This window comes from Engraulis encrasicolus, chromosome 5, assembly GCF_034702125.1.
Source record: "Engraulis encrasicolus isolate BLACKSEA-1 chromosome 5, IST_EnEncr_1.0, whole genome shotgun sequence".
Taxonomy (NCBI): Eukaryota; Metazoa; Chordata; class Actinopteri; order Clupeiformes; family Engraulidae; genus Engraulis; species Engraulis encrasicolus.
Genome location: NC_085861.1, coordinates 57,494,558 through 57,522,379, shown reverse-complemented (window position 1 = coordinate 57,522,379; position 27,822 = coordinate 57,494,558). Strand labels below are relative to the sequence as shown.

The 27,822-nt window shown below is 40.5% G+C and overlaps 2 protein-coding genes across 7 annotated transcripts; one reads left to right on the top strand and one right to left on the bottom strand.

The window, feature by feature from the left end:
- Positions 1-1,805: 1,805 nt before the first annotated feature.
- On the top strand, positions 1,806-16,500 carry lin37 (lin-37 DREAM MuvB core complex component). 4 transcript variants are annotated; one of them, XM_063199806.1, is made up of 10 exons: positions 1,806-1,959; positions 3,085-3,139; positions 4,318-4,396; positions 4,676-4,723; positions 6,479-6,508; positions 8,554-8,639; positions 12,243-12,403; positions 14,502-14,639; positions 15,419-15,492; positions 16,105-16,500. In XM_063199806.1, exons 2-10 carry the CDS (start codon positions 3,106-3,108, stop codon positions 16,181-16,183), a joined length of 729 nt encoding a protein of 242 aa, XP_063055876.1. In that variant the 5' UTR covers positions 1,806-1,959; positions 3,085-3,105; the 3' UTR covers positions 16,184-16,500. The 4 variants fall into 4 exon arrangements, with proteins under 4 accessions (XP_063055876.1, XP_063055874.1, XP_063055875.1 ...); XM_063199804.1 differs by having other exon boundaries at positions 4,297-4,396; XM_063199805.1 differs by having other exon boundaries at positions 3,082-3,139.
- Positions 16,501-17,006: 506 nt separating this feature from the next.
- proser3 (proline and serine rich 3) lies at positions 17,007-26,558 on the bottom strand. 3 transcript variants are annotated; one of them, XM_063199802.1, is made up of 11 exons: positions 26,468-26,558; positions 25,438-25,482; positions 24,093-24,138; positions 23,514-23,644; positions 22,682-22,899; positions 21,759-22,005; positions 20,914-21,193; positions 19,623-19,785; positions 18,683-18,854; positions 17,768-17,849; positions 17,007-17,332 (listed from the first exon to the last, which is right to left on the bottom strand). In XM_063199802.1, exons 2-11 carry the CDS (start codon positions 25,451-25,453, stop codon positions 17,287-17,289), a joined length of 1,401 nt encoding a protein of 466 aa, XP_063055872.1. In that variant the 5' UTR covers positions 25,454-25,482; positions 26,468-26,558; the 3' UTR covers positions 17,007-17,286. The 3 variants fall into 3 exon arrangements, with proteins under 3 accessions (XP_063055872.1, XP_063055869.1, XP_063055871.1); XM_063199799.1 differs by having other exon boundaries at positions 24,093-24,172; positions 26,468-26,533; XM_063199801.1 differs by having other exon boundaries at positions 24,093-24,172; positions 26,494-26,518.
- Positions 26,559-27,822: the final 1,264 nt, after the last annotated feature.

Here is a 27,822-nt window from a genome sequence, read left to right as displayed (position 1 = left end):
TGCCAAAAATGCCTGGGCCGGTTTGTGGTCCCAAACCAGCCCTGATACTAGACCTACTTCTGCAACAGAATGGTAAGGAACATTTAAACTACCATTATGAGAGTTTGTGAAATTCGACTTCAGGCCTGTGGCACTTACATCAGTTGCCATGAAGTGCCTTGAAAAACTGGTCTTAGCTCATATAAATTATACAGTCCAGGACACTACTGACCCCTTTCAGTTTGCCTACCGTCCCAACCGATCAGTGGATGATGCAGTAGCAATAGCTTTACATCACACACTGGAGCACCTGGAGAGTAGGGGAGTGTATGTCAGAATGCTTTTGGACTACAGTTCTGCCTTCAATACCATCCACCCAGGCAGGCTGATTGAGAAACTGACAGACCCTGGCCTCCCAACTCACACCTGTAACTGGATTCTGGACTTCCTTATAGAGAGACCACAGGTGGTGAGAATGGGGGGGGCGGGTGTCCTCTGAGCTCACAGTCAGTACGGGATCTCCACAAGGATGCTGCCTCAGTCCCAAACTTTTCACGCTGTATACCCATGACCTTCTCTCAAGCCATGGCAACACCATCATAATCAAATATGCTGATGACACTACCATCCTGGAGCTCATCAAAGAAGGGGACGAGTCAGGACTCAGGATACAGGTCTGTTGTGAACTACATCATTGACTATGGAGAGACAAACGATCTCATCCCCAACACAGACAAGACGAGGGAAATTCTAGTGGACTTTAGAAAACATCCTCCTCCCCTACAGCCTCTGCACATTAAAGGGACAGAGGTGGTGAGGGCTGAAAGTCATACATTCCTAGGCATGCAAGTAACATCAAACCTGAGCTGGAGTCTGAACACCACATCCATCGTGAAAAAAGCCCAGCAAAGGCTGTACTTTATTAGGATGCTTAGGAAGGCTGGGCTGAATCACCGCCCTCTTACCCAGGCCTACAGAGGACTGTAGAGAGCATCCTCACAACAGGCATCACTGTTTGGTATGGCAACATCACTCAAGCTGAAAGGAAGTCTTTGCAACGAATAATCAAGACTGCGGAGAGGATTATGGACACAGCACTCCCCATGTATGTACAGCGCAGCCATAGGAGAGAGAGAATCATTAAAGACCCACTCCATTCAGCTAACTCTCTGCTCAAACACAAGAACTGCAAATACAAACTGAGACACAGTAGAGCGGACAGCATTCCTACCAAAGTTTCCTACCAAGTTTTTTTTTTTAACAGTTTCTTCCCAGCAACAGTGAGGCTGATGGCAAAAAAGAATTTTTGATCCACCTTTTTTATTCTTTTGATCTCTTTGATTTTTATTACTTTTTAATGTATTTGGTCTTTTTCCTATTTTCTCTATTTAATTCTATTTATTGACTCAACAAGAGTTCCATATGTGCTTGAACTAGGCCTACTAGTTTATGCACAAATGGCAAATAAAGTACTTTGAACTTTGAGTATTAAGTGTGTGCATGTATAATGTTAGCTCATTTTAATGTTCAAATTTTGAAATTCATACTAAACACTCAAGACTTTTCTAGTTTGGCTGGGAGTGATGATTGTTGGTGAAGCAGTGAACATGTTCTCAGAACGTTGTCGTTCTGAAACCTTCTTTCCTTCCAGGCCAGGAGGTGGCGGTGTGCACTGTGGAGTTAAAAAAAAAACATTGGCTCTTTCTCAATGCCCAGTGCTCTAGCCTTGCTAGGACATTAAACGGCCAGTGATTGGATACTCCGCAGAGTTCACCACAGAGTATCCAATCACTGGGCGTTTCACGTAATATCAATGCCAGAACACTGGGCATTGAGATAAAGACAGTGAGGAAGAAATTCAAAGCACTACAGACTGTTGTTTACAACTTCCCGAAGCTAAAGTATACATTTATGTGTATTTGCCACATTACGGAAAATAACCATTGATAATCAATTTCAAGCGGAATAGGACAATCCAATGTAAGTGATGATGTTTCTGAGAAGTATTCAAAATCACATACAACTGTATTTTGAAGATTATTAATGATCATGCTAACAACAGCTAGCTGCTGCTGCCTTATTTATTTTAGTGCTGTTATCTTGTTGTTGAAATGCTGTTGGTAACTCGTGCTGCTGAAAGACACACAACATGTAACTGATGGGCTTTTCATAATATGCGACATACTAGCTGGCGTTAAAATAAAGCTGACATTATCTAGATGAGTGATAGCTGAACTAGTATCAGTATGTAGGATGGAAAACAAAGCTGACTGAAGGTAGCTGCTAGTGTGTGTCTTTAGCATAGAACTATCTCAAAGGTGTCCTCCTTAGCCCTCCGACATGAACATCCTGGTACAACTGATACTGTATCCTAAAACTCTACGTTCCCCATTCATTTTTTCCCATCCGAAATGTCGATTTTATAGAATATCGTCCTATTAATGTATTGTATGCCCTTTTGTATTCATGGGTCTGTTCTGGTGAAGTCGTAAACCTGACAAAAATCTCCTAATAAATAGCACACGAGTTGACAGGCATAAGCTTACGTCAGGTCCAAAAGTCTTGGAGCAGCAAAACAAAGATCCTTTCTGCCTACAATTGGAATATACTGTAGTGTTATGAAAAAAACTACTGGTGTACTGGGCAGCAGACGTTGAAAAGTTTGATCAAAGAAAATAACTGGTAGTTGATGAAATATTGCAAGTGCTGCAAGAAAAAGGACAAAACATCAGTAAGTCACATCACCAACGACGACCTACATAGTTAAGGGGTGAATGTATTGCTACATGCGAACACAATTTAATGGACTGTCTGATTAGACCAAGATTTAAGTTAGCAACCAGTCATGGAAAGGCCTAAGTATGGAGAAAGAAAGGAACTGGGATCTTCTCTGCAAATTTAATTACTGAAATGAAGACTTGCAGTTTGGAGTCATGGGGGCAATATCTTTGTTTCCTTTTTCACTCATTCAAGGCAAGTCTGAAAATGGTTTTCATGCAGATTGAAAGCTGAATTCCAGCTCTATAAAGATGAAAGGAAACTAATTAATCACACCTCTAACCTAAATGCATTAATACATTTTCTGAACGTTTTCTGTTATAGCAGGTGCTGCAGATTGAAGCAGAGATGTTGAAGGTTAAAATCAAGACTGAGAAACCAGGTGAGGCTCCTTTTAATATAATGTATATAAGTACATATTATGTAATAAATCTACTACATTACATAACATCAGCACAGTGGAAGAAGTCATGTTGCCATATGCTTAAGAGGAAATGCCTCTGAAGTAGATGTTTCAACAAGATAATGACCCCAAGTACACCAGCAAGCAGGCAAAATCATGGTTCCAGACAAACAACATCCAACTAATGGTGTGGCCAGCACAATCCCTGGACCTTAATTTCATAGGAAACTCGTGGGATGACATGAAAAATGATGTGGCCAAATGAAGAAACACAGAGGAAGCGTGGGATGTAGTACAATTGAACTGGGCTGCCTGGGCTCTTGTTAACCATTTACTAGAAGTTTGTAGACTCCATGCACCACAGATGCAAAGCCACTATCACAAACCATGGTTATGTAACAAAATATTAGTTTAGGATACTTTGCAAAGTTGATTTTTCAGTTTGTACAGTGCATTTTTGAGATTCCAGTGCTATTTTTTAACATTACTTTTATTTCTTTACTTTCTGTGAAATATTGTGAAATTAATAATTACATTCCCTTTTTCTTGCTTTGACATAGAATGTGCTGTGTCCCCGAAGCGATTATGTTCATTAAAGTACTATTTATTTTGAGAATTGACATTAACTCACCTTTTAAAAAAAAACAAAAAAAACCCACTGCTATTATTTTTAGCATTTGTAACTGTAAAACATTGAACCTGTCTGTCAACAAAGGTGAAACACGCCTTCTCTGGGGTGCTGCCACAATAAGCAAAAATTCTCAGACCTGGGGCCTCATGTAGAACTGTACTAAGACCGTAGATTTCCTACTGAATCTTTACGTGAGTGAAAATCTGACATCTAACATTTCAGATGTATCAGTCCATGCATAAACAGGTTTTCATGCTGATTCATGTGGTATGTCCGATTTCACATGAAATTTAGTACACTTTTTCATGTTAAGGCAGTATTAGTACATCTGAAAATGTGTTTGAAAAATTACTTATCAAGCTTTTTTGTTCTTAAGTTTTGTACATGAGGCCCCGCCCCAGCAGCATGTGTTTAAATGTCGGCCTCAGCCACTCCGTTTAATTAATCTGTAAACATGTCCTTAAAACAAGTGTTGAATAATGAATTTGTCTGTTAAACAACTAAGGTGAAACGCTTCTTCTCTCAGACGTTGTTGGAAGGGGCGCTCGGGGCCGTTTGGACGCTGTGCTCCAGGGTCTTGTTGAGAAAAATGAGAACAGTGAAAGGTTTGTCTGTTGCTGTAGATATGCTGTCCACACACACACACACACACACACAGACACACACACACACACACACACACACACACACACACACACACACACACACACACACACACACACACACACACACACAGTGGGTTCATCTGCTCAGACCAGAATCATTAAAACAAATGTTTTCAAAAGTGCACAGATATATGTATGTTAAAATGGTACATGAAAAGGTCTATTTAATATCACCCAAAATTATCCATGCATAACTGAAGACCATTCTACTTTTGACAGAGATCACAGCGAGGATGACACGGGAAAGGTGGCTGCTGACTTAAGCAAGTAAGTTTTTATAATTATACTATATCATCTCATCTCACATTATTCATCCTTGCATTAAATGTACACACAGTACACACAGCTTTTGCGGTATATTGACAAGATGCGTCCACCCTGTTTTCCATCAACATGACCATTCTAGTGAAATAAAACGATGCAAACCGTGTTTCTGCACATTTCTCCATCAACATTTTAGTAGAGTAGAACACAGGGGTTGTCATAAGAATGTAGGAAAGAGGGAATATCCAGCAGGAGACGCAACACCAGGTGATAGAGCCAGTGTCAGAACTCTGGAGCCAGGTCCAGTTGTAGTTGCCTGCATGGCTATTCTAAATCACATCAAACCTTACCCCCCCAAAACCATCAACACCATATACTCTGAGCGAATTAATTAAGAGCGACAAAACCGATGTTGGAGCGATATAACTATTTTTCCAACGCATGTCGCAGTAACTTCTTGATGTACACGTTAAAGTGAATTATCTTGTTGATGGAAAAAGGGCTATAGATTGCATTGTAAATGACTAATGGCATTCACCTTTAAAGGTGCATTGTGTAATATGTTTCTAGGCTGTCATCATTCACTGGAGAAGTTTCCGAGTAGAAGTCCAAACGTCTTTACTACTCACACATTCGTGAAATAATTTCTAGGCATAGCCTACTTCTCTCCATGGAGTTAGAAATCAGCCATTATGCCGTAGCCTATTGTGCAGTTATAAAATTTGGTGACGCCAAAACAACACGTGAAACCAGTTGTGGCACATTGGAGACTAGAGTAGCCTCTTACATTTAGACATATTCATTTGAGTGTGCTATGTACACTTAAAAGTGCCAGTGAAGAATTAAACCGCTGAATAGGCTATAAAGGAGCCACTCTCCCTCTGTGTCTGGATATTGTGCAGTCAGAGGCGCGCGCGCACACACACACACAAACTCAAGTCTCAAGTTGGTTTTATTGTCAATTTCTTTACATGCACTGGTCATACAAAGAATGAATAACAACAAATAAGTTACAATATATTTCTCCCCCATCTTTGCTGATCATCAGGCCGTGTCTCCACCAGTTATAAAAAGACACTAGCATTTAGGATAACTGTTTACATGAGCTGTTCAAAATAATGTGACGCACGTTCTTCATGGCATGGCATGGTTTTTGGCCAGGATTGCCCAAAATTCATACATTAAAACATTCACGATGCGATCGTCACGTGCAAGTGTTATATGAAAATATCCTAAAACGGTCTCAACATCAGAGTACCCGTGGTGGTGGTACTTGCGGCGGGGCCGAGAACGAGTTGTTACGGGACAATCTTATTATTATTGAAGGGATCAGTCATGCGCTACACACAGCACGACTCACATTGGGTAGCTGTGGTACCGCAAAGCATTCGTTATGTTCGAAAAGCACATCTGCCCATGTACAGTAAATACTCGGTCGGCTATCCGGGGACTCACATCCGGTAAGCGACTCACATTGGGTTGCTACACGCCCCCTTAGGAGACCCAACTTGAGCACACTCTTTTGCCTTAGGTGGGCGGGTTTTTAAGCCTTTATTACTCCACCCTCTTTGCTATTACTGAACCAAGTACATCTTTAAAACTCTTTTTGGATATACCGTAGAGTGCATTGTTATACCAATTTATTTAGGATGAAGGAGAGTAACCCTCCAATTTACATGGTTGGACGGACTTTATAAAATGATGTGTAGGATTTTCCATAATCCTCAGTAGCATTCTAATGGTTTGATTGTTCTGCAGGGATCTTTCACCGTCCTCAGTTGGGAAAAGGTAAAAATGTTTTTGTTTTGTTAATGTTGATATTACATTACATTACATTTGACAGACAAAGCAACTTACGATCGAAAACATAATCAGTTCAGTTCAGTTCGACTTTATTCAATCAATTAAATCATATATCCTATAATCATAGATCATACAGTGCCCTCCATTATTATTGGCACCCCTGGTTGAGATGTGTTTTTTAGCTTCCAATTATTATTATTTTTCTCTAAATAATATGGGACCTTAATGGAAAAAAGAGAAAAATCCAACCTTCAATACAAGTGCATTTATTGAGTGGGGAAAAAATCCCACATAAAGAAATAATTATTTGACATCAAATAATGTGTGTCACAATTATTAGCACCCCTGTTGTTAATATTTTGTACAACCCCCTTTTGCCAACAAAACAGCACCTAATCTTCTCCTATAATGTTTCACAAGATGGGAAAAGACAGAAAGAGGGATCTTCAGCCATTCCTCTTTGCAGAATCTCTCTAAATCATCCAGAGACCTGGGTCCTCTCCTCTGTACTCTCCTCTTCAGCTCACCCCACAGGTTCTCAATGGGGTTGAGGTCTGGGGACTGAGATGGCCATAGGAGGAGCTTGATTTTGTGTCTGGTTAACCATTTCTGTGTAGATTTGGCCATATGTTTAGGGTCATTGTCTTGCTGAAAGACCCAGTGACGACCCATCTTCAGCTTTTTGGCAGAGGGCAAGAGATTTTGATTTAAAATGTCCTGGTATTTCAAAGCATTCATGATGCCATGCACCCTAACAAGCTTCCCAGGGCCTTTGGAAGCGAAACAGCCCCACAGCATCACTGACCCACCCCCATACTTCACAGTGGGTATGAGGTGCTTTTCAGTATGCACATCTTTCGTGGCACGCCAGACCCACTTAGAGTGTTTGTTGCCAAAAAGCTCAATCTTGGTCTCATCTGACCAAGGCACACGGTCCCAGTTGAAGCCCCAATACCGCTGGGCGCACTCCAGACGTTTATGATTGTGGGTGAGGAAAGGTTTTCTTTGTGCATGCCTCCCAAACAGCTTGTTGGCGTGTAGACAGCGCCTGATGGTTGATTTGGAGACTTTGTGACCCCAGGATGCTACCATTTGTTGTAATTCTGTAACAGTGAGCTTTGGAGATATTTTGATTTCTCTTACCATCCTCCTCACTGTGCGTGGTGGCAAAATAAACTTGGGTCCTCGTCCAGGCTTGTTTACCACTGTTCCCGTTGTTTTGAACTTCTTAATTATTCCTCTCACAGTAGATATGGGCAGCTGCAGTTGAGTGGCAATCTTCTTGTAGCCTCTGCCTGACCTGTGAAGGTCGACGCACATCTGCCTCACTTGTATGCTGTGTTCCTTTGTCTTTCCCATGTTTAAGAGTGGATAAGAGAAATGGCCTCGGTGTCACGTCATATTTATACCCCAGGGAAACAGGAAGTGATGAATTACTAATTAAATGTTCCTACATACTCTGGTAAACTTTGTAAACTACTGTAGAAATGACAGAAATGCTTCAATTATATTTATTTCCTGGGAATTGTTAAGGGTGCCAATAATTGTGGAACAGGTGATTTAATGAAAACTAATTATTTTTTAGTCAGGGATTTTTTTTATTTTCCTACAATTCATTTGAGTTGAAGGCTACATTTTCCTAAAATTTTCAGTGTGACAGTATTCTTCTGCAATAAACACTGAATTTATTTTAAGGCTTTTAACACATCTCAACCAGGGGTGCCAATAATTATGGAGGGCACTGTATATTATATCACATCATAAATCACATATTCCATATAGGCCTATCATGATTGCATCATCATCCTGCTGTCTGTGGACAGATCATACAATCTAAAAAAAAGTTTATTCAAAAAGTCAGTGAACTTTTTTGTAAATTTCTTGCATATCAAACTTTTGGCCTATACTGTAGGTGTAGTGAGTGTGCATGTAGTAATTGTCTACAATATGTACAGTATGCAAATATGTTCTGAATCTCACACTATCACATTAGTGTGTTTCTGAAGTGCGTCTCTTGTGTTGTGTTAAAGGCCTTCAGCGCGCTTTCCCCAGCACAGGAGAAAGAAACGCAAGGAAATGGACGACAGCATTGCTGAGAGTAATCAACACAAACAGAGTAAGTTCATCGCCCCCTTTTTTGGTGAGACTCTGAAATTGCTTCTGTCGTGGAGATCAGCAAATTTTCGCTGAATAACTTAATAAGCTAATAATAACTTAAAGTGATGGTTCGGAGTAGATTCACCCTAATGCTTTTTGAACCGTGACATGCATCCAGTAGTCCACCCTTAGTGTTTTCTGGCTTGGGTGAACATTAGCAGAGTTACCGAGTTATTTATGGTTTTTACCTCCGCCAAGGAGGTTATGTTTTTGGTCGCGTTGGTTTGTCTGTCTGTCTGTTTGTTTGTTTATTTGTAGGGATGCCCCGATACCGATATCGGCACCCGATACTGCTCATTATACTCGTACTCGTACTCGTCAAGCACTTGCCGATACCAGGAACGATACTGCTATTACACAAAACAATGCAAAATCTTGTCACGTTCTGTGGACTTGAAAGTAACATGGAAAAAAGTGCCACCTGATACATTTACTAGCATTTAAATCTACATGGAAATGGACAATAAAAACATCACAGGTGGAAAAAAACAAGGCCATGCATTTATTTTCATTGTATTTTGGTGGTAAAAGGTATCGGTATCGGTACTCGGTATCGGCAAGTACACACATTAATGTACTCGTACTTGTATCGGTTTTCAAAAAAGTGGTATCGGTGCATCCCTATTTATTTGTCAGCAGCAGGCTTGTACGAAATTCAGAATTTCTGAATTAAATTCAATTCAGGAAGTGGAATTGAATTTGAATTGAATTGACTCCTCCCCTACAGGATGTTGAATTGAACTGAATTTGAATGACAGGAAATTGAATTCAAAATGGAATTGAAACTCACTGCAATTCAGGAAGTGGATGAACACACAACTTCTGTGTTTTCAAAATAATAAAATACAACAATAACAGTGTAACTAAGTACAATAGCATTAACAAAAATATATATTGCTAATAAATTTAACTACAAATGTATTCAGCATTCAAAATGATAAGTAAATGTTGTATAAACCATGCAGGCCCCTATTGTGATTTTCAGCAGTTGCATGTATAATAATAAGTGCAAGGCCTACAGATGACTTTCACACTTCTTATTTGTTATGTACCAAAATGTATGTAAATATTACCACCTAAGGTCTACAGAAAAATAGAGAATGGCATTGTACTAACTCAAAATGGAAGTTAAAAAAACCCGAAAGTCAAATAATTACCTACCCAAATCATAAAGCACTGCTAGGAAGCAGCCCAACAGGTGACCTAAGGGGGCTACAATTCACTCTTCCCACCCACCTTGCAGTGCCGGGAATAGACACATGCTTATAAATATACAGCACCACATAGTGTTCTTATTTTGTCATTACTTTGAGTTTCTTTGAATTTTACACCACCACCCAGGGATGGACAAAGACGCGACTAAATGTATTTCAAAAATACAATGCAAATACAATGTTACAAATACATTACAAAATACATAACAGTAAATGTATCAATAATCAAAATACTTTTTTGCATTTCAAATACACAAAATACAACAGAAACTAGGTACCGTATGTGGGTGTGTCCTGACTTACAAGCTAATGAGTCTGGCTATTTGGTGTAGCGGTTAGAGCCCCAGTTTTGCATGCCAGAAGTTCAAGGTTCGAGTCTCAGCAAGGAAACTCAATTTCCCTTCGCTACTCAATGGCTTGTATGGCATGACAAAAAATAACAATTCAATTCACTTACACAATAAAAGGTAGTCCTACTTTAAAGCACACAACCTCCTGTGTAACCATCATTTCCAGTCATTGAACAAACAATAATGTTAAGTTCTTGTAATTATGTAATTAAGGCTGTATAAACAATGGGCTACTTGGCACAACTAGCATTTAAAAAATGGTACAGATATGTCAAGGTCTGTATGTGAGTTCAATAAACAAGAAAGTGTATCTTGTAAATTATGTCCACGCATCTTGCAAAGCGTCACTAATGCACCATTTGTGGCCTTAGAGCGCCATCTTGTGGGTGATGCATGGTGCAGCATTAGTAATGATCATGGTTGCACCTTTGGTGCTTAGCATGGCAATTTCAATTATTGATGATATTTTATCAAGAGTGGCGTTTTTTGATCCAACAGCATATATTCAATAATTCCGAATTTTGAGACTGGTTATTCCTTAGTAACTCGTAGTCAGGTAGTCACCTGCCAATGTTACCTGGGAATTGAACTGTCAATCTTTGGAGTCCTTCACCCCTTTCCCAGACAAACACTTTTACATTCCAATATAGCTACAAGCATCACTTACATACTATTTGATCCGTGTTCCTACTATGTAATTGCATTGTTCAGGAGAACGTAGGCTATTGTATTTTCTCTTATTTTGAAAATTCAAAATACAGGGGGGGAAGTACAATGTATTTTTATACAAACTTCAAATACTTGTAATTCACTGACATGAAATACAAAATTCAAAATACTATGTTCTATTTCGAAATGTATTTTAATTGAAGTATTCGAGATACTGACCATCCCTGCTACCACCTAGTGTCAGTATTATGTCATTGCTTTGAATTTCTTAGAATTTAAATTCTGTGAAATTCAGTTTCCTGCCATTCCAATTCGAATTGCAATTCCATTTCCTGTTTGGAATTTTAATTCAATTCATATTGAAATTCAAGAATTGAATTTGAATTTTGGAGTCATTCTCAATTCAATTCGGAATTTCGTACAAGCCTGGTCAGCAGCATAAAAAGCTAATCAACGAATTTGTACGAGTTTGTACAAATTCAACTTTGTGGAGTTGTTGATAATGACCCAAGGAACAAGTGATTAAATTCTGTTGGTGATCCGAATCACGAACGGGAACCAGAACTTTTTGAAAGATTCTGTCAGCAGAATAACTCAAAAACTAATCAACTGATTTGGGCGAAACTTTGTGGAGTTGTTAGTAATGACCCAGAGAGAACAATTCTGGTGGTGATCCGGATCACGAACCGCAACCAGGACTGTTGAAAAGATCCTTCACCATTGCTGGCCTATCTAGATGCCCCTAGTGAGCAGAAATTGCGAGGACTCCACAAAAAGAAGGCAGAAAGACTTGGGGTGGTCAAGCAGGTTCCTTGGCGGAGGTCTGCGCTCTCTGAGTGCTTCTAGTTTTGAATAGTTTGCTGGGCATTCACAGCATCTCCAAACTTTACCCCACAAAAATTACATGTCATGACACCAAACTTCTACAGTAGTACTACAAATATGGTCTCTACTCAACAAAACGAAGCATTTAGAAGTTAGGAATTAGTCCAGGAGTTTATTATCCACACAAGCCGAATATATTCTGTCTTTCTAAAGCTGCGCTGTCATTACTTCCTTAAGCCCGTAAAAGTCCTCAACAAAGTTTCAGACGAGATTATTAAAAAACGTTTTCATTGAATTGTGATTAAGGCTTGTATTTTCAAGGCAACACTTACAAGATATTTCAAATGTTACCTACTTGAATTAGACAAGGATTTTCGTTATCAATACGAGTGCTTTTCATTGTGCATAATGATGAGTTTCGTTGAGGACTTTTACGGGCTTACGGAAATAACGTTATTTATTTTCAAACTTATGTACAAACTTTTTACTTTGTTTTTTTCAAAGATGCATACATCATCAAGCTGTTCGACCGCAGTGTAGACCTGGCTCAATTCGGGGCCACCACTCCTCTGTATCCGATCTGTCGAGCCTGGATGCGTAACAACCCCACGGCACGTGACCCCGGCGTGAACTCCAGTCCCCAACAGTCCATGTCTGATGAAGAGGTAAGCAAGTCCTCCTGTCTTCCTACTGCATATTGGACATATATATCTGGACATTTTTTTTTCCTCTCCGCGTTTTTCTCTGGTAATAGTTTTTCTGAGGCGGACAATTGTCCACTGCTCAGTTTTTATGAAGTTGAATCTTACATTTGGTACAGGTACCCCACCCATGTACCCTTGCCACATCAGACTCCACATCGAGATGAGCCAATGGTCAAGAAATGTGACCATGGGTTCATTCCATGATTCAAACTCCTGTCCTCCCTTCTGCTTATGGCCTTGTGATGATGTCGCAAGACGTCATTGACGATAGAACTTTGATTCAATATCTTGCAAAAGCACAATTCAATGGTCATTTCCTCATTTACAATAGGGATGTTGAAAGGGGAAAAGTCCCCTCAAAGTTGTGGCTAAGCTGACAGCGGGGGAACTTTACTGTTTTTTTCATGGAGGTGGGGCATCAGCGAAGCGCGAGGCCACAAGCACAAGTTGAGGACAGGAGTTTGGATGATGGAATGAACCCAATGTGACCTTTTCAAATCCATCTAGGACCCTCATGACCCTCCCAGCTGTGAATCGCATTTGCTGCTTCTAGGCTACCACTGACGTTTTAAAGTACCCGCTTTACCGGTCACGTATAATAGGCCTGTTATTATTGCAGTAATTTGGTTAAGATATCGTTTCATGTATTTCTTGATTTATGTGGTCAAAATGGAATGAAAAAGGGGAGAAAGTATTTTCATTCCACGTGGACCACATTTTATTCCCTATCAATTGTGCCTTTTTAACCGCACGACTGCTAATCACACTTGAAAGTGTGGATAAAGGGATTATAAAACATTCAACAGATGATGCATACCAGGTGAAATTCAAACCGAGTGCTTTTTCTTAGAACTAAGGAGGGTGCAAAGTACATTACCAAAAATGCATACATCTGGTCATCAGTTCAGTAAATATATTGAACAGCACTCTGAAGGATCAATATTAAAGCTGGCCTTGTAACTTTTTTTCCATTAATTTTGTGATGATCTCTGCTATGAATTAATGCATTGTGCATTATTTTGGTAACAAAAAAGGCTTTAACTTTGTTAGTTTGCTGAAAAAGTGAGTGGTGTGTAGTGGCAGTGCAACAGGATTCAGGACTGTTGACCGTCCTGACTATAGATTCAGCTTTTAATGATAACATTGAAACAAAACCCAACCACAACTGTATAAAACTGTTGTTTCCTTTTTTGTGAAGCACTGTTGTCGAAAAGTATTACACAGTGCACCTTTAAACAATGCACCCATTAATTACAATTATAATGTAATGATGTGCAAGTTGAATGTGACCTTTTGCATGTGTCTGAGAACCACCTCTTGTGCTAACCTGGACTTGCACTTCAACTGTCGTCAGCTGATGTGCGCTGTGTGAGCGTTCCAAATGCCCTCCCTAGTGCCATGCTAAGTATTAGCATTGTTTAAAAGTGCACTGTGTAACATTTTAGTAGTTTATTTCCAGTATTCATGCTGTACATGAATGATTCACAAATGTTACCTGTTTCATGAATACTTAACACCACCGTCTAAGTATTCATTCTGACTGGGAAAACTGAGCTTTTCATGCATGAAAAGGTGGATCTCCTCCATGTCTTACATTTTGAATGTTAAGAAATAGAAATCTTCAAAGCTTATTGTACTTTGGTCATACTAGTAAATTAGTTTACCTTGTCAATATGCATGAAAAGATGGGCAGCAATAGGGGTGTAAATAATATCGAAATGTATCGATATATCCTGATATAGGCTGATGATTGAATCGAATCGCATCGAAAATAATCGAATCGCTGGCCCCTGCCCAATAACTTAATAGAAGTGGAAAAGTAATTGGGAAAAAATCAAATTGTAGCGTATCGTGGGGCATTCTTAAGTATCGAAAATAATCTAATCGTATCGCATCAAATAATAAGATATCAATATTAAATCGTATCGTCATGGAGGCTGTGATTTACACCTCTAGGCAGCAGAGGTTTAATGAGCAGCATAGTTACAATACCTGCTCTGGCCACCATCCTACACACAGTGCACCTGTTAATAAAACTAAACCTCTGCAATTGTTATAGGTGGTTGACATGATAAATGGCAAGAATCAAAATGTGTACCGACTGCCCACGCCTACCCCGTGTCCCACCAACTCGTCGAGAGAGCCGGTTAACTTGAGGATCCCCCCTGCAGTCAAGACTGTCACGTCCCCCACAGAGGTACGAGCTGGAGCACAGTATGGGTTTAAAACTGAGAGACTACTGACATGGGCGTGTGATCCCTGTTGAAATTAAATGTCATCTTTCTACTCTCACTCACACACACACACACTCACAATCATAATCATCATTTATTTATCTTTGGAGGAGACAAAACACAAATAATTGTACTTTATTATACACACGTATAGTGAGATGTAATAAAAGAAATCTTGAATCGGCTCACGCCACCCGTAAGGTATGTATACCTTCGGCATTGGTACTAGTCCGGTCAAGAGCAATGCAAGTACTTTCTGAGCTCCGGAGAACTTGGGAACTTCACCCACTTCATCGGGAAGCAATCGACGTTGATCAGCTCCAACAGCCCTGGGTAGAGGCGTGTTCAAAGCAGTGATGTGGTTTAAGCAGAGACGTTGTAGAAAATGATGAAAAAGAAAATGTTTAGGTTAAACTTTGGCATTGCCTGTTCTGGCCTCGACCAGTGGCAAACCAAGGGAGGTGGGTCAACCATGCCGTATTTTTATAACATTTTGGGGATGGACGATTATGTATTGATGATTTGGAAGTGAATAGCTTTTGACAATCCCTTCTGGATTATTTACCATTGTAAGGACATTTTAGGAATTTGATTTAATTGTACCTACAGCTTACAGCGCTAGAGGGTGCAGTTGAGTTGGTGGAGGTCTACACTCTGAGGGTACCGTTACAGTTCATGTACCGGTTAATGTTTTGCTGATTCATAAATGTAGTGAATAATATTGGGTTTTCTCCATTTCCAGACTGCAGATGCAAGCTTGACTGCTAGTACTTTGATGTTTAACCATATGGCTCGATGGAAGAAAATCAGACAAAAGTAAGTTCAGATACTTTACACGAAGGTGAATTTGAATCTTGATTTAGGGTAATTTAAGGTAATGGTTAAATTAAATCATATGGGTAATTTTATAAATGAAAATGCTATAGTGAAAAATGGAATTTTCAACTTGTTTTAGTGCTCAGTTCAAAGGTCAGCATGTATGATGGCATGGGAGTGCATTAGTTAAACTCTTCTCACTTGTCCATACAGTTAGAGTTAAGTTAATGATGAGTGAATGATATATATGGGTTTCAAACAGCATAAGAAGCCCATCAGGCATTTGGAAGGGAAGCCTTTAATTATTGCTACCTAAGGGTAAATTGCATTCTGTACTATGTTCTTACAGTTTAGCTGCATTATAAGGGCAACCAGGGGATAATATGGCAAGCTTGAGGTCAAGACCAGTCACATTATAAGCACTACTCAGAAAGGATAACATGATGGAGAATACACCAACCATTTCAACAGTTGAAATAATGCCCAACACAGGAATTCAGAACTGTAACCAATACCCTATGCCTAAAATAACTGCAAGTCACTTTTGTATTAAAGGGTCAGCTAGGAGTATTGTAATGAAGTGTTATGCTGTCATTTAATGTGTTTTCACAGGTGGAAGGATTCCTCCAACAAGAACCAGCTGAGATATGCAGAGAGCATTAAGATCTTAAAGGATATGTACGATCGCTAATATTTTTATGCTTTTTAACAAAAGTCAAATATCGTACCAAACGAGGGATTAATGCTAAGTTTTAGTAGAATGTGTACCAGTGTTCTTTTAGCAAATCTGCAGCTATGTTTTATCAGCGTTTTTAAAATTCAAGACAAACTTGTATCTGGCTCATCTTTTCGGGTCAGGAAGTTAACATATATTGGCAATACAATATTATTCACTTTCAGCAACTGTGGAATTGTTTTTCAATTATAATAATTGTTAAACAATGATGACTGTTTACTGTAACTTCTGAGACTGTTTCTTCAAATAAAAGTGGCACAGCTGAAGGAAAATTATGCTTCACCCCATTATTTCCAACCTCATTTGTTCATCAAAACCTGAATTTATACATTGTGGAGTGGTAGACCATAACCTGGCTCTTGCCAGCTGGTGGCCCCCACTACCGACACGTTTTCAAATGAGTCTTCTTATCAAAAATCCTTGCATGTGATAGGGTGAACATAGACGAGAAACAGCCAGATCATTTTTGGTTAGGTAAACCATTCCAAATCTAACAAAGCCGATCATCAAGAACCAGACTTTATCCAGTGACTTTACAGCTCACAACTTGCTCAGTAGCGTATGAGATGTCTGGAGGGAGGTTTACTAAAGTTCAGCAAGTTCACATCTGTCTACAGTGGAGCTCTGAAAGAGGACGTAGAATTCTACATTGCTTCTCGTTACTCGGAAATAGCAGCAAAGATGTAGCATTGTGCCACCTTATATTGAAGCAGATCCACTTGGTGTATAAGAACACAGCAGACATCAAAATGTACTTAGTGAGTAACATAACAGAACATTCAGTAGTAAAATGCAAGTTTAATATTAATAAAATACATCCATTTCATGGTGGAAGGGCATTATTTACAGATACATATTTGTTGTTGCTATCTTAGTAGCCTTGCATTCTAAGCAGCCTTTATACCATAGTCACACATTTAGTAATAAACAAAATGTAAAACCATGGTGTGCTATGTGCTTACAAACAATTATACAGCCATTCAGTAAATAGTCTTACGATTCCTTTATAATCACATAACTTGTGCAAAGATGCAGTCTCAGATGCTCAGATGTTGTCTTCAGGGTTGTGTGTCTTTCCACGATTCTAGCAACATGTCCATCTCACTGTGTTCAAAGGGAAATTGAAGTGAGTACATACACCAGCAAACGTGCATCGTCTTTTGAACAAGTATGATTGTCCTTAAAGAAGCCATCTCTTGCTTAGCTATATTATATGCTGTACCGCATTAAGTGTAGGCCTAACCAAAAAAATAAGTGCGGTTGTGACCGCATTTAGTATACATTTAAACAAGTTGCACCGCACTCATGACTAGAAGGGACCAGACATTAACACACAACTATGAAAACTGAAGCAAAAATGTCTGCATGCTTAAATCCTTTTTGCTTTTTTTTTTAAATTGCCAAGATTTTGGCCAAAGACCTTCCTCAGGTCACACAGCTATGCTGTACTGTGTTCCCTCATGAAGGTCTTAGACTGAAAGCTTTACAATACATGATAGTCTACACAGGCTCTGGCTGCGCTGTCAATGAACGTCTTACCATATGCGTTGCTTTACCGAGCGCCTCTGCTCTCGCAGCACCAGTAGTACAGGGTCATTCTCAAAGTCAGACTCCTCTGAATCTATGTTGACAGCAAGATGGATGAAATGTGTTACGTAATAGCGGGACAAATTATGCATTCCAGACCCAGTCCAAACTGGGAGATGGCCCTTCTCCTACCTCCCAATACAGAAAGTCCACTGGAACGCCAGTCAAAGTGGGATGTCCCTTAAGTTAACTAGGGGGGGAATTCGCACTACTCCCATGGAAGATAATGGCAGCGCCCATGGAGCTACTATTTACATTATCTATAAATAAGATTAACTTTGTTTCAGACCCCATTTACTCAACTAAACATCTTGATGTTATGGAGTGACATTGTGTCAACATGAATGGAACACACGCTTGCACTATTTGTTATATTGACCCTTTTGTCTTGTATCAAAACACCTTGCCAAAGTCAGTTCAATCGTGGCGGTTCCTATGATTGTAGGTGAAGTTGTAGAACTCCCTAGCCTGGGAACTCCCATACTGCCTTTAGTTCTACACAATTGTTTCGATCTGAAAGACAGTCTGGTGAGGATGACTCATAACGTCCAAGATCATGGGATCTGTGTCATAATGGCCAAGCATTCCGACCTTAACAGTTTCTCCCAATCAGAGAGCAGGGCAGTGTGTCATAATAGCCAAGTATTCCGGCCCTATATGGAATTTACAATAGGCAACTCCCCAGACCTAATCTCACTTGTGATTAGGTCTGGTGTTAACCAGGCAAAGAACTCCCACTTCAACTGCCTGGAACGCTTCGAGGTGGGAGCTGGAATAATGCAGGTAGGAGAAGTCCCATGTCCCACCTTGTTTACTGGTCTGGAACAAGATGTAACGCTCAAGTGAAAAAAAAAACATGTTGCCCACCGTCAGCTTCCTGAAGGAGCTTCTCAATGATTTCTGAAGGTCTCTGCAGGCGTTGAGGTGTAGACGATGTTTGTGGCAGAAATGAATGTGAATCTTCACTGGAGTCAGTGACGCTCGCCGACGTTGGAGAGTCCGCTGAACGTGAATCAGGAAAGCAAACCTCAGACACCACCTGCAGCGACAGAATGAACAAAGTATGTCACATATCTGTCTACTCCACTGAAATGGCTGACTGAAATTGAAACAGGACAAATTATATACAAACCCCAACTCCGATGAAGTTGGGACAGTTGGTAATCTGTGAATAAAATAATCAAAATGCTATCATTTTCAAAACATTAAATCCATTCATTAGATGGAGAATAGTAGCATGTTAACTGTTAAAACCTAGAAAAAAAACATTGTTTTACAGGACATACAGTCCCCTCCAGAATTCTTGGAATAGCAAGACAAATTATCTTGTTTTTATTGTCCACCAAAGACATTAAGGTTTGAGACGAACAGATGAGTATGGAATAAAAGTTCAGAATGTCAGCTTTATTTCCTGTTACTGTATTTGAATCTAGATAAGAAAATACTCAGTAATACTATTGGAACTGAAATGGATTGGAAATGAATCAAACGAATAGAAACTGAGTAACTGAGCTTTTTCTTGAACTTACCAACAATGGATACACAAGGGACTAAGTGCAGAATATAGGCTATTCTGATATGTCATACCGACTGATGTATACTCTATTCAGTTTCAATGGCCATACCATAGTGTCACTAGCCAATTTGGCAGGTAGCTTATTCTAACATAATCACCAGCCACAGTTTTACCAGCATTTGGCCAGTTGGCAGGTGCCAGTGCCAAGCCCTGCATACAACCGCTGTCTAAGTCTTCATTACAGTAACAGAAAAACCACCTCGGACCCTAAACAAATACAACCATACTTACCATTCCAACAGCAGTGTATAGTGGAGAGTGAGGTAGGGTCGATGTTTTTAGTGATTTCCCCTTGCACTGGAGTTCTGCCTGCCATTTGGATCTCCTGACCTTTTGGTCTGCACGTCCCAGAGCTGGGTCAGGCGGAGCTTTCCGATTCTCGTGCTTGTCATGTCTGAAAGTTTTCAACACGCCACACAATTAAATTCCAGAGCGGTCAAAAAGTGAATAATAGTATTTCAGAAAGTAAACATCAGAATCAAAATGAGACCTCATGACGGGTAGATGAGCCACTCAGTGAAGGTGTGGTGGAAGGTAAATGTGGCAGGGCAGAGGCATGGAATTCTGTGAGTTGACATGTGTCATGTAGATTAAAATAATTCTGAGCAGCGGCTTTCTTTTCCGCTAGAGACTGACACAGAACCATTACATACACAGATGATGTAAAAATGAACTAAAATGAATTACATTTACCTTAACCGCACTTTCTGTGTTCAACTCTCACTTCCTGGAACTATTTTGGAACTATGTCAATGGCGACCTGTGTGTCAAAGGCCCCACCATCTTTGTGTAAAAATGGAACACGGAGGTGGGATTAGCCCAACTCTTACTTCCATGGCCCTGTGGCAGGGTTTTCACTTTTACATTTAGTCCGGACTCACTGATCATATCAGATCCTGTAGGATGTGGGTGTGACCAAACCAGTCGTTACGGTTTTTGTTAACTGTAATATTTACTTACTTACAATGCTAAGTAACTTAAGTTACAATGTATTGAACTGTAACTTGGATTTTAATGGTGTTTACTGTGGTGGTGAATCTGAGGAAGACCGAGAGGTTGAAACGTCATTGCCATTGAATGAATGAATAAAAAGAAGAAAAAATAACTTAAAGAAGAAAAAAATCCAAAGGAGTGTGCAAACAAAAAAAAAAGTAATCTTTTTGTTCAGCACCAGGGATTGTGCACAAGTAACTCTCTACAAGTTTACTGTGGTGGGTCAGAAAGAAGCTATTCCCGAACCTGGTAGTTTTTAGTCTGCATGCGGCCAAAACACCTCCTGGACAGGAGGTGAAAAATTCACGATTCATAAGCTTGATTTAAACAAAATCGCCAGATACATATTTATGTAAAAGTAGTGTTATGCCTTACATTTTAAATATACAGTATATCCATATTGCAATGTAAAGGGTTATATTGAAAAGACCATAACATGTAATCAGTAATGTATTACAAGTTTTTGAGTAACTTGCCCAACACTGAATTGCATTAGCCTGACTGGACACAGTGCACTAACACCATCTACCTGGAGCTTTTCGGTCCCCTGGAGACAACCTCATCTCTCCTCTTGCTCGTGTCATCAGCTGACTTTCCTCCCTGTTGAGCGGCTGCAGGTTGTTTCCCCTTCTCGAGCTTCCGTGCGACAACATAGTGCCCTTCTTTGTTTTTAGAGAGGCGATCATCGGAAAATGAGCGCACTTTCTTCAGCAGCCTGTCTGAGGTGTTTTTAGTGTGTTGCTGCTCTTCTGAAGATTGCGAGCACAGGACGGGGCCAGAGGAGTTCTGCCGGTGCTGCGATATATTCTCTGTAGAATAAACATAGGACAAGGTGAACAAATTGGCAAAGAATCTTGTGTAGTAACTTGTAATCAGTGTTGGGGAGACAGACATTACGAAAGTAATGAATTACTGTACTGTAATGCATTACTTTTGCCGCAGTAATGTAAGGCATTACAATGCTTGTAACTTAAGTCACAATACAGTTTACAGTTAACCTGGATTTTAATGGTGTTCAGTGTGGTGGGACAGAGAAGCTATTCCTGAACCTGTTACTTTTTAGTCTGCATGCTGCCGAAACTCCTCCTGGATGGGAGGTGAAAGAGTCATGACTCTTGAGTTTGATTTACACTGTAAATTGCCAGATATTTAGTTATTGTGGTGAGAGTAACTAAAGTAATGCAAAAGTAGTGTAATGCCTTACATTTTAAATAGTAATATTGTAATGTAAGGGATAGGGATTACGTTAAAAAGACAGCAAGATGTCATCAGCAATTACTTTGAGTGACTTGCTCACCGCTGGTTGTAATACTACAGTAGCTACAACTATATAAATGGACACATTCAGCTGGCAGCAGCTTTATTTTTACTAACCTGAGGTCTGGGGTGTCATGAAAGGACCAGAGAAATTCTGCCACTGCTGCACTGCACTGTCTGTGGGGTAAACGTGAGCTGGATTATGTGGAAAAGATGGCAGCCCAACCATAAAGTGGGATGTCTGAGGAGAGGTCTGATAGTTTGGTGGGACTTGTGATACTGTGGGGTGTAGGAACGTTTGGGGAAAAGGGGATTCATGTGCATTGCCAGCTGTATTTAAGCCCCTTGTCAGATGTTTGGGGGCCTGCAGGAGAAAAGGAAGAAAAAAAGTGTTGGTTGTAAACCCAATCCTTGTGTTAAACATAATTCTTTAATCTTTACCTTGGTTGAGCTATTAGTTGCAGTCATGTGACAGAGAGGAGAGGCATAAAGTAAGAGTTATGGCCCAATTTAGATGAGAAGCGCCTGAAGCAACCCAGTGCCAAGAATTACAATGCACACAACCACAAATTCGCTATTTATTATTTGTCATTCTTGATTCTTATTATTAGTCATTTCTTGATTCTTCCCCATCTCTCTCTCTCTTTCCCCCAGTTGCCCCCACCCCCGCTCTTGATAGCCACATTTACATGATGTTTTTTAATTCCGAATGAAATCGTACATAGTTTACATTGCATTTTCATTTCATTCAGGATTCCGAAGGGTTTATATGGAGGTTTTCAAAGCGGAATTAAGTTTTATTCAGAATTCAATACTTGGTTAATTCTGAATCAAATGCATCATGTAAAAGATGTCACACTGTCTAATCAGAGTACAGGCCCACAAAACAAAACTAGAAGTTTCATCCAAATCCGTTCATAACTTTCGGAGTTATCCTGCTGACAGACAGACAGACAAACAGACAAACAGACAGACAACAAACCAACGCGACCGAAAACATAACCTCCTTGGCCAAGGTAAAAATGAAAGACTCTCCTTACCAGCTGAAGCATGCTGCTAGGAGAGCTGAGAGGTGTTGCTGCCGTCATGTGGAGACCGGGAAGCTGAGTGTTGCTGTTTCCAGACTGCTCCAGCTTTCTCCTCAAGCGCCACTGGTACAAGATGTCATCCTCCGGCCTCAAGCGGGACCCCAACCGGCCCACTGCTGGAGGCTGTGTGGTGGGTGGGAGTCTTTTGGCAAACGGCGAGTCCCTAATTGCTGAAGGGGAAAAAGGAAAAATGGATACATTGATTATAGGCTGGGCAGGGCACTAATAAGACTTTTTCCCACCATCACCAGCCAAAATGGCTAGTAAATAATAATCTTACGAGCCAAGCACACACTCACTAATGAGTCAAAGTGGCTAGTAAGTTTTCTTTTCTACCAGCCAAACGCCAAACCGATTTGTCACCAGCATTTGGCCGGTTGGCGGGTGATAATTTAGATAATAGGGATGAGGGGGAAACATTTTACAACTTTCAAGCCTTAAAATCCTTGTCAAATCATCACTTCGTCTTAACTGTACCGTGTTGGTGAAGTGGTCCATACAAAAAAATAAAAAATAATAATAGCTTGAATTAATACATTAAGTGACTGATGTCTTGGCTATTTGAGGCCTCCAAAATGTATTTTGGCTCATGTATTTTTTATAGTGTAAAAAAACCTTGAAGATGTTGGCCTCCAAAATGTAATACGGCGGTAAGTCCATTTACCTATTATAGAGAGTTGGTACGCAAGACGTGATGCAAATCTGCCCCTCCATCCTTTCAAAGGTTCAACTAGTGTGTTATGCGAATAAAGTACATGTAAGTGTGAGGTCAAAACAAACTTACTTGTGTTTGGGTGGTACAGAGTGTCTTGTAATGTCTCTCCTACTGGTTTGCTCATGCTCAAAATAGAGCCAACAGAGCACCCCACTCCCTCCGGACTAACTAGGGGCGAATCATCGTTCACAGAATGTGGGCTGGCAAAAGAAAGCCAAAGTTTAGTGCAGGGGTATTAAAGATAAGGCCCGGGGGCAGGATGCGGCCCACCAGATGGTCTAATAAGGCTCCAGACAAAAAAAGTATATCTAGCCTATTACAAAGGTGATGCAGGTGTCTGAGATATTAGGTTTTCAATACTTCAGAATACAGTACTTGCCTTTTTTGCTCATCAGTCAATGCTCCTGATATACCCACTGACATGCACCTTGAGATGATTGACTAGCAATGCAATTCCAATATGAAACAGAACTTTGAGATATTACGCAATTACGTTACTGGCTCGGCCCACTTGACATCAAATTGATGTGGCCCCTGAACCAAAAAGAATTTGACACCCCTGGTATAAGTTACTTAGTTTCTTTAAATTGCAGCTACTTTTCCTACAAAATTAACAAATGCTGGAGTTCAAAAACACATATTTTGTACCTCATTTCCAGCAACCTCCTCACTTCATCTCCCACCTTCAAATTCTCTGGTTTGGAAGAGCAAAAAGGATCACTCAGTCCCTAAGAGATAGGCCAACAAAAACATTTTTTAGAGCACACACTTACAAGGTTTCTAAACCATTTCGGGACATCCACGCTCTGGTGTTAAATCCATCTGATTCCCACATCAGAATTGGAACTGAGGAAAAGTGACAGGCGAGCAGGCAAAACATTCAACTGAAACCAAAATCATCGGACTATAAAAGCATTCATTCATGCTGTATGCTGGTATTATACCACATAATATACAGTAAGCTTACAATCAAATTTAGTCTGGATGGAACATGATAATCCATGATCACAGCAGTCTAAAGTTGATTGAGGTTTAAGTGGAGATTTTTTTTGTTGGCTGCTGTTATGCCCAGTGCTGATCCTCAGTTCCAGAAAAATCAACAACCAATAAAAAAATGAGCATTACATTACATTTAGCTGACCCTTTTACAGTTACGGTACTCACATACAGGTACAGTCTGGAGCAATGTGGGGTTGGGTGTCTTGCTAAAGGAGATGTAATGGTGGGATATGAACCTGCTGCAACCCTCTGATCTTAAGACCACCTACATACCATTACGCCATCCCTGCCCCAGAGCACTACATGAACACTGTACATCCCCAGAATCTGATGTCCAGTAATACACAGAACTATTCAATAACACATTTGTTGGTCCCACCACTGACAACTTGCAGTTTATTGAGGGTTTGCCAGACCAAGCTCTGTTTATGAGCTTGGGGCAAGACATCTAGGCCAGAGATTTTCAAAGTGGGAGCCGGGGACCGCTGAGTGGTCATAGTGGGCAGGAAAAGTAAAGCAAAACAAAATAAATAATCAAATAAACTGAATAACTAACATAAACCAAAATGAACCAAAAATAAGCTGAACAGTATTCCAATTAAGCTTAGTTGAGAACAGCATTAAAATAATACATTCCATCCCTGAATATGACTACTATATTGTTACAGTTAATGGTGAATTGCCTCACAGACCTAGACTATAGATGTAGGGGGCACGCAGAAAAAACAGTGTGGCACAACCTATGTGAGGGGGCCTTGGTGGAATGTACTGGTTAATGGTAAAATCATGGCATGGCCAAAGATTCTTTTAATTCTAACCGTATCTGGTAAGGTGAAATTTGGGAACCCCTGGCTACTGACTGTTACAATGCAATGCACCAGTCCTAAAAGCTTTCCATAAAACTCAGTTTGAGAGTTGCACAAATTGGTAGCCAGAATTGGAGTATTGATAACTAAAGGATTTTTTTCAATGGCTCTTCAATGGTTCTTCTTACCTCTGTTCGGTTCCATGGTTGACGAGTCATATTCATACTCTGGCTCTGTTCAGGAGAAAAAAAGGGAACGTGCCAAATGAGCACTTCTGCACCAAAATCACTAAGCTACCATCTAATAGTAATAGGCCAGTAGCCTAAGCCTACTATTTTCAGTATCACATCGATTCGATACTATACTATGCCATCCTGGTCTTTAGTGAGTGGGTCATTAAATGTTGTGTAGTGCTCTGTAGACCGTCAGACCCGTGTGAGCGTGTATTTAGGGACCACATGGGCATTAGCCTTCATAAGGTGTTGGGTGGGAACCCATGTTCACACACACACATACACACGCGCACGCGCACACGCACACGCACACGCACACGTTTTTGTTGTTACAATAGCCCTGGGTTAGGTACTGTTTAGTGTTAACACGTTGACAAGATAAGACTCAGATGTGCACCTATGTTGCAACCTTGCGCGAGAACGGTCTCAATCTGAGAGCTGATTCACTCCCTATAATACCAATCATTCTTCCTCTGCAAGTTATTTATCTCTTAAACATAGTCCTGCACAAATCGGCAGCCAGTGCCTAAACCAGAGGTCCGTGCTCCAAACATCTATACCATCTGTCGAAGCGGTCAGTGTTGAGTAGAACTACTGCCAGAGACGGTTTAGATCCTTCCTATCAAAATCTCTGGTACCTGTACTGCTCCATGGCATCGTAGTACTCCACAAACTATATGCTGCTCATAGTCATAGGCATACTGGTAGCCTGTGAAATCAACATGTGCGTCGCCGTTCTACTAGGATTTAGCAAAGACGCTCAAACCAGTCGTAATGATAGTACATTCAGTCATAGACCTAGCATAGAAGACTTATTAGCTCTAGATCTAGGCCTAACATAGAAATAATACAATGTGTACAATGTAACCTAGGAACTGGTCAACAGCAGCCGTCAACCCCCTTTATTTTTTTTAAAGGCTCACACTTTTTACGCGCCCCATATGTCAACGACACAAAGCTTATTGTTTAAACTTCACAAACCTACCTGTGTGTAGAAGTAAGTCTACTCACTTTAGGAAGTAAATACTGTCAGAAGTTGGCCAAAATAGTCTGGTGGAAAGAGACGCGAATCAAACCACAGACCTGTATTAACCTAGACTGGCAATGGGCGGTTCTAGCCAGTGGCAGCTTTTCGGATTGACAGGGCGCAGCCATCTTTGCCTTTTTCGCGCCCTGTGGGCGCCTCCCACAGACGTAGCCCCGCCTAGTGGAGACTATCGCAGCTGTGACCCATAGGAATGCATACGATTTCAAACAGTGATTACAACGTTATCAAAGTGGGTTTCAATCATTTTTTGTAAGATTTTGACAAGTCGTAACGTCTAAATTCTCACTCCACTAATGAAATAACCCTCACTACCTCCAAACGTTTTATTAGAGAGCCTGAAGCTGAGCGGTCTTGCCAGATAGGGTGGTTTCCCGCCCAATCGGGGCCGTTGAGGAAGGCGGTCTGTGGGTAAAAATGGACGAAAATAATCAGTATTATCTGGCAACCCTGAAGCCGACTGTTTTCGTTGCCGCTTATGCAGGTTTGTGGATATTTGTGACACTGAATCGGCCATGCTTACGTGTGTAAAGCTTATTTTATGTACTTAACTCAGATGTAATGACAACTGTGTATATATATATATTTCTTAAATAAGCCGTACGTTTTCAGTGAAGCTACCGGTAACTGTGCTATTATTAATACTCCCCCCCCCCCCCCCCAAGGACGCTGAGGGTAACCTAGCAACAACACGGCACAGCACATTGCAGCTGTGAAAATAAGGAGCCACTTGAGAGCGAGACTTTTCTAGAACATTAATTTATACTAGAGCTATTGTTCTAAAGACGTTACACATGGCCTGACCCAACTTAACTAGTGAACCAGTGTTGCAAAAAAAATATTTTTTAAAAACCCCATCGGTGCATGACGTCATTACGTAATTACGGGAGTCTCCACCAAGATGGCAGACTACGATTCTGAGGCTCTGAGAAATCCGAAAATTTCGAGGGGCATTAAGGGCGTTCGTGATGGCGTAATTTTGACGAAGTTGAAAATTTGCTAAGCAGCGAGCATGCTCAGTGTGTCCGCGTGAAGCATCATGGTTAGAATTTGCCGTTCAAGACGCAGTTGAAGGGAGTGACCTCTGCGCGGCAGTCGTGTCACATGGCGTTGAACCATCGCGGGAACAAAATTTTTGTCAAGCAACTCCGCAGTAGCAGAAACCTACTGCCGGGCAAGAAGACCTCCTCCATGATGTGAGGAATCTGCCGTGATTGGTGTTCATAGCTCATGTGGTTCATGTGTGTGTAGTTGAACGTGCTTCATTTTCTACATGCTGAAATGCATTTCATGCA

Coding starts and splice junctions, on each gene's coding strand:
- proser3 (XM_063199799.1), bottom strand. CDS start 25,473: ATGAATATGACTCGTCAACCATGGAACCGAACAGAG. Junction 21,194..21,758: donor CATGACACCCCAGACCTCAG/GTTAGTAAAAAT, acceptor TTTATTCTACAG/AGAATATATCGCAGCACCGG. Junction 17,850..18,682: donor GCTCCTTCAGGAAGCTGACG/GTGGGCAACATG, acceptor CTGTCAACATAG/ATTCAGAGGAGTCTGACTTT.
- lin37 (XM_063199804.1), top strand. CDS start 3,106: ATGTTGAAGGTTAAAATCAAGACTGAGAAACCAG. Junction 4,397..4,675: donor AAAAATGAGAACAGTGAAAG/GTTTGTCTGTTG, acceptor TACTTTTGACAG/AGATCACAGCGAGGATGACA. Junction 8,640..12,242: donor GAGTAATCAACACAAACAGA/GTAAGTTCATCG, acceptor TTTTTTTCAAAG/ATGCATACATCATCAAGCTG.